This window comes from Phalangium opilio, unplaced genomic scaffold (assembly GCF_054372755.1).
Source record: "Phalangium opilio isolate 3A_F unplaced genomic scaffold, DU_Popi_V2 ptg000013l_1, whole genome shotgun sequence".
In the NCBI taxonomy this organism is placed as follows: domain Eukaryota; kingdom Metazoa; phylum Arthropoda; class Arachnida; order Opiliones; family Phalangiidae; genus Phalangium; species Phalangium opilio.
Window position 1 is genome coordinate 1,405,721 of NW_028324148.1, and position 5,436 is coordinate 1,411,156.

At 36.8% G+C, this 5,436-nt stretch overlaps 1 protein-coding gene across 1 annotated transcript; it reads left to right on the forward strand.

Annotated features, from left to right (window-relative positions):
• Window positions 1-4,048: 4,048 nt before the first annotated feature.
• LOC149705433 (uncharacterized) lies at window positions 4,049-4,924 on the forward strand. The gene is made up of 3 exons (XM_089865022.1): window positions 4,049-4,532; window positions 4,601-4,800; window positions 4,901-4,924. Exons 1-3 carry the CDS (start codon window positions 4,049-4,051, stop codon window positions 4,922-4,924), a joined length of 708 nt encoding a protein of 235 aa, XP_089721148.1.
• Window positions 4,925-5,436: the final 512 nt, after the last annotated feature.

Consider the following 5,436-nt stretch of genomic DNA (forward strand, 5'->3'; position numbering starts at 1 on the left):
GGTCTAGATGGTAGGTTGTGGTCTAGATGGACTTAGAAATATTTCTCTCTACCGAAATTTTGTTCTTCACTTAGACTTAAGAAGCGTTCCACAGCCCCAGTTATTATATTTTCCGATGTATATTAATTGAATACTCTTACTTTAAATAACATTTGTTGAAATTTGTGACATTTCTTTATTCAAATTTTAATGGTCAAAATCTAAATTTAAAGTAAGGACTTCACGCCGAGGGGTCGGACAAATGGCGTTTTTGTATTGTGACGTTTTCCTGCGCTATCACCACGCGTAACCTTACGAGACCGACTTATCCGTCGGCCTCCTTTGAACCAAACCTTACCCGATAGCACAGGCACAAAAACCACCCAACCACCTACCAAACCTTACCCTAAATACGAAATAATGAGACCATGGTTGGGGTTCACTTAATTATTTAATTTTAATAATATCATTTAACGACTCATTAATATGAGTATACCAGTACCATTGCCATTTAACTTTATGTACAACTATATGCAAAATATTTACATTACCATACCAAACAATATAAAACCAATAAAAGTACTTTACGTTCTTGGGGGTCTCCCGTTAAGTCTTCGATACGCGCTTTACCCGCACAAAACCGATTTAAACGTCTCGCATTCTTATTCAACGCGACTTCCGACCGACTGCTCTTTACGAGTTAATCTCACCGGTTCGCATTGTCACGCGTCTTCTTCCGAGACTGTTCTTTTGGGCCAAAGTCCGGAGAGGAACTTTATGCCTTGGACCTCAGCATCTTCCTCATCGTCATCTGCATACCAGAAAATGTGAGAATGTCAGAAGAGAGTTTTCATGTTGAGAAAGGTTTTCGAAGTGATCTTTTTGGCCCGAACACCCGGTTTTATATTTTGCACTTGACCAATAGTTGTAGAGGTCTTGATTCGGGACCCCAGACGTGACCAGTCTTATTGGTTCCGTTCGGAGGTGGTCACCAATAACGAACCAATGGGAGGTTAACGTTTCTCTCCCACTTAACCCCTCGAAACCCGGTGACCCCTGACCTCCCTGGCGACCATTAGTCGCCACACCGTGTACCGCGACAATCCGTCGCCAAGAAACGACGCACACATCATACCTTTGGCAATGGTGTTCTTATCTTTTTGGCATCGGTACATTTCTTATTGTGAACCCTTTTTTTCTACCTTATTCTAAATATGAGCGAATGAACAAAAACACGGTGGAGCTGGACTGAGTATATATGCTTAAACTTAACCGTTTATAGCTGTACCTATTAGTTCAGTAAGTAAAACTTAAAAGTGTGGGATCTGGTGAGCGGCGCCGGCCAGACGCCGTCCAACAATACCCCAAAGAAGTCTAATCACCTCCACTAACCTTTGACGACCAGCGTTCCCAGGCTCAAAGAGAATGACCCAACTAGAAATAAGCTAGAAATAAGTTTTACAAAGAAGAAAGAAACTGTCAAAGTAGCTAGGTAACCCCGACTTGCAGTCGCCGGCCCTTATCTATAATCTCTAACCCTTTTTCGAAGAAAGAGAAATAACCTATTGAAGCAAAAGAAATAACCTTAAACTAAATTCGAATTAAAATTGTTACTATACTTAAGTTATGTGTTACAATCCATGCGTAACAGTATGCTGGATTTTGAATATTTGAGAGATTTTTCTATTTTAAAGCTATTGTTTTTGGAGGGAATTAAATTTTTCTCTCTACAGAAAATTTAGTTCTTCAGAGAGACTTAAGAGGCATTCCCGAGGGGCATTCCACAGCCCCTGTTATTATATCCTCCGATGTATATTAATTAGGCCTGTGCGAGTACTCGATCAAAGGCGAGTACTCGCTCGAGTCTCGAGTCGAGTACTCGACTCGAGAATTGAACAATCAAAATTTTAGGACTTGAGAATAATTTCGAGTCCTCAAAAATTCTCACTACTGGACTCGAGGAGGACTCGAACCGAGGCTTAACACCATATCAAGTCCAAAAATATTTACCATTTATTCTTCTTTCGTCTCTGTCAGCACGCACAAATCAACATTACATAGAGGCCTAGCTTCCCCGTGCTGACAACCGAAGCTGCAACAAAGTATATATCGAATAAGCTGCCTTCGGAGATAGGGAGTTGCCTACCCTCTAGCGTGAAAACATATTTCCTCACGCTCATCCTTTATCCATGTATTTCCCCTAAACTCGGTGACCCGGAATTTCAAGTAGAGCGCGGCATCTAGTGGGTTTTACCAGAAGGAAATAAGAGAGAAGGGAAACATTAGAGCCTGCTATGGTAACGAGAGTCCGACCAACCTCAAGAAAACCGCGAAAACTTTGCGCAAGTACACAGCTTTTAACCAATTTACTGCAAATATAGTTCTTTAAGTTCTCCGCGGTATCAGGTGGCCTATTTGTCTGCTAGATTTTCATTCTCCAAAGGCTTAGGGCTGTCGATGTTTCGTTCTTGTGTAATTATAACCTCAAGTATGTATTTTATTAAAACTAATTTTTATTTTAAATATTAATTCAGAATAATTAGTTTTCATCTATTTATTACCTTCAAATTATCTGATTTTGGTATGTTCTCAATTCCCGTGCATCTAAACTAATTGCACAGCTTTATTTCGTTTATCAACATGAAATTCGAACATTTTTATCTCCTTCAATGTAAAGTTGTAAACAAAACTACTTTTTATACGTCAACCTTCTTATCTGACGTCACAGCTAAGACAGAAGTTAGATAGCCAATCAGTGAAGGGTAGTTGATTTGAGGTTAGTAAGACTGTTGTTACGAGTGTAAAGCATTATGGAGATATAAAGTGTGTCCCTTCTCTCTCATTCCCTTCTGGTTTTACCGATTTAGATTTTAGAGAAGACAGGTGATTGGACAAAAATTTGACGTCAGCTAGAAAAAACCAAAACCAAAAGTTAAAATTATGTTTATTGACGTTTGTTACTTTTCATATCAAAGCTGTGATATTTAAACAAATGAAGAGTAAAAAAAGATATGAAAATATTTAGCCTTTATTGGGAATTTTTGTGTATTTTTGTTTGAATTTTCACATGAATTTTTTAGGGCTCGACTGGGACTTGATATAATTAATAAGGACTCGACACTGGGCTTTAGGCGTAGTTTTGAAGCTGACTTTAGGACTCGAGGACTCGTTACCAGTTAAAAGACTCGACTCGAGATTCTATAAGAGTTTTTTTTAGGACTCGAGACTCGACTCGAAGCTCAAAAAACTGGACTCGCACAGGCCTAATATTAATAGAATACTCTTACTTTAAATAACATATATGGAAATTTGTGACATTTCTTTGTTCAAATTTTAATCGTAAAAATCTAAATTAATTTTCCGTATAATTTAAGTAATGACTTCACGCCGAGGGGTCGGACAAATGGCGTTTTTGTGTGCTGGATTTTGAATATATGATTTTGATATTTTAACGCTATTCTTTTCGAGGGAATTTAAGATTTCACTGTTAATTTTCTCATGGAAAATATTTAGGGATTTTGGGTTTTCGACAAAAATGTATGAGGTTTTGAAAAGTGTCCAACCCCCTCCGCTTGACATTCATAGATGTTTCTAACTTTGTTGAGATTTTGTCTACGACAACTCGAAATGAAGATCATCCATTGCATTTGCCAACAGATCTTGCAGATAACCCTATCATTTCTGAGCCAACTAAACATAATTATTGTTTAGTACAAAATTATGGGGAGCTAGCAAAAACCATTAAAGAACAACGAGGGACAATTAAAATGCTAACGTTAATGGTTGAGAATTTGAGCTAGATAACTCAGGAAAACTTATCATTGAACCTTCAAATTGAGGATTATAAAAAGAGTATGAGCCAGCTTAGTAAAGCTGTGGATAATTTTGACTTAGTTAAGAAGGAAAATTCAACATTAAAGGAAAACCTTGCTATTTTAAAAAATGAAAATAGAGAACTGAAGCTAGAAATCAAATCTGTTCAAAAGAAGTCAAAGAAAAGAATACCAAATTTTTCCTGAGCATTATTAAGAGTTCAGCTATGCTTAATATTTACTCTGGATTTAAATCTATGGTAGATTACAACGATTTATTCGAGTTTCTTGAACCAGATTTACAAAATCTAAATTTTTATACCAAAGGAGGCTACCAACGTAAAACAGAAAGAAAAAGTACCAATAACAAAGGGAGGCCAATTGCATTAGATTTTAGAAACCAACTATTTTTGGTCCTCTGTTGCCTCCAAGTAGGATTATTTGAAGAAGATTTGGCGTTTCGCTTTGATATTTCTCAAACAACTGTATCAAGTATATGCATTAGTTGGTTCGATTTCTTAGAGAAAAGACTAACGCGTCTTAAAATATGGCCTTCAAGAAAACTAGTTAATGAGGACATGCCAGATGCATTCAAATCAACGTATTCTTCAACACGGGTGATCATTGACTGTACAGAGCTATTTATTCAAACTCCTAATGATTACACAACTGAAAGTCACACTTGGTCTTCCTATAAGAGTCACAATACGGCTAAACGTCTGATTGGTATAAACCCAAAAGGTTTGTTTCCAAGCTATCTCCTGGAAGAATGTCTGACCTTGAAATAACGGACAAAAGTGGTATTATAGACTTACTAGAGCCTGGTGACTCGGTTATGGCTGACAGAGGTTTCACGATAGCCGATTTATTGAAGAAAAAGCATGTTGGTCTAAATATTCCACCATTTTTGGGCAAAAAGAACCAACTCTCTTTAGAGGAAGAAAGAAAAACTAGAGACATAGCTAGTATTCGTATTCACGTAGAACGTGTTTTTAGAGGTGTTAAACAAGTTGGAAAACCAAAATATTACCTCTCCGTGTCAAGAGGAGGACTACTACTACAAACTTATTAACCTTGATATAAAATTATTTCTCTTTTTTGAATTAAAGACTTACGAATTATTAAAGCAGTAATCTAAGAATAGCGAATATACAGTAAAAAAGAAGACATTTACATCCAATAAAGATATGTCTTGGACACATGGAAATCAGAAAATGGGGAAAAAACAGGAAATTAAGTGTATAAATTTTGGAGATATAAAACCTTTATGTGTATGAAAAGGCCTAATTGTCTATGCCTCAAGTGTTAAACCTATATACCCATAGCTACATTCAAAACTGGTTTGCAGTATGAACACTATTGTCTCGTTTCACCTTTAGTTTGCCAACATGAGTGTTAACGTTAAATAACACCAAAGCTGACTTGTGGTTAGACGCACTGAAAGTCAATGCGCTCCATAACAAGAATAAAACTTTAAAGCTATATACCGATTACGATTAGCCCTTTCTTTGATCTAATTGCTACCGTGATGCTTTCTTCTATTATGAAATTTAAACCTGATTTTTTAAAAGTGTATTTAACTTTCGGCTCACTCTGAACCGTTAATGTCCTTCATTACAGACACGAACATCAAAACCCAAAGTTT

Coding starts and splice junctions, on each gene's coding strand:
- LOC149705433 (XM_089865022.1), top strand. CDS start 4,049: ATGGTAGATTACAACGATTTATTCGAGTTTCTTGAACCAGATTTACAA. Junction 4,533..4,600: donor GATTGGTATAAACCCAAAAG/GTTTGTTTCCAA, acceptor GTGGTATTATAG/ACTTACTAGAGCCTGGTGAC. Junction 4,801..4,900: donor TTTTTAGAGGTGTTAAACAA/GTTGGAAAACCA, acceptor TTTGAATTAAAG/ACTTACGAATTATTAAAGCA.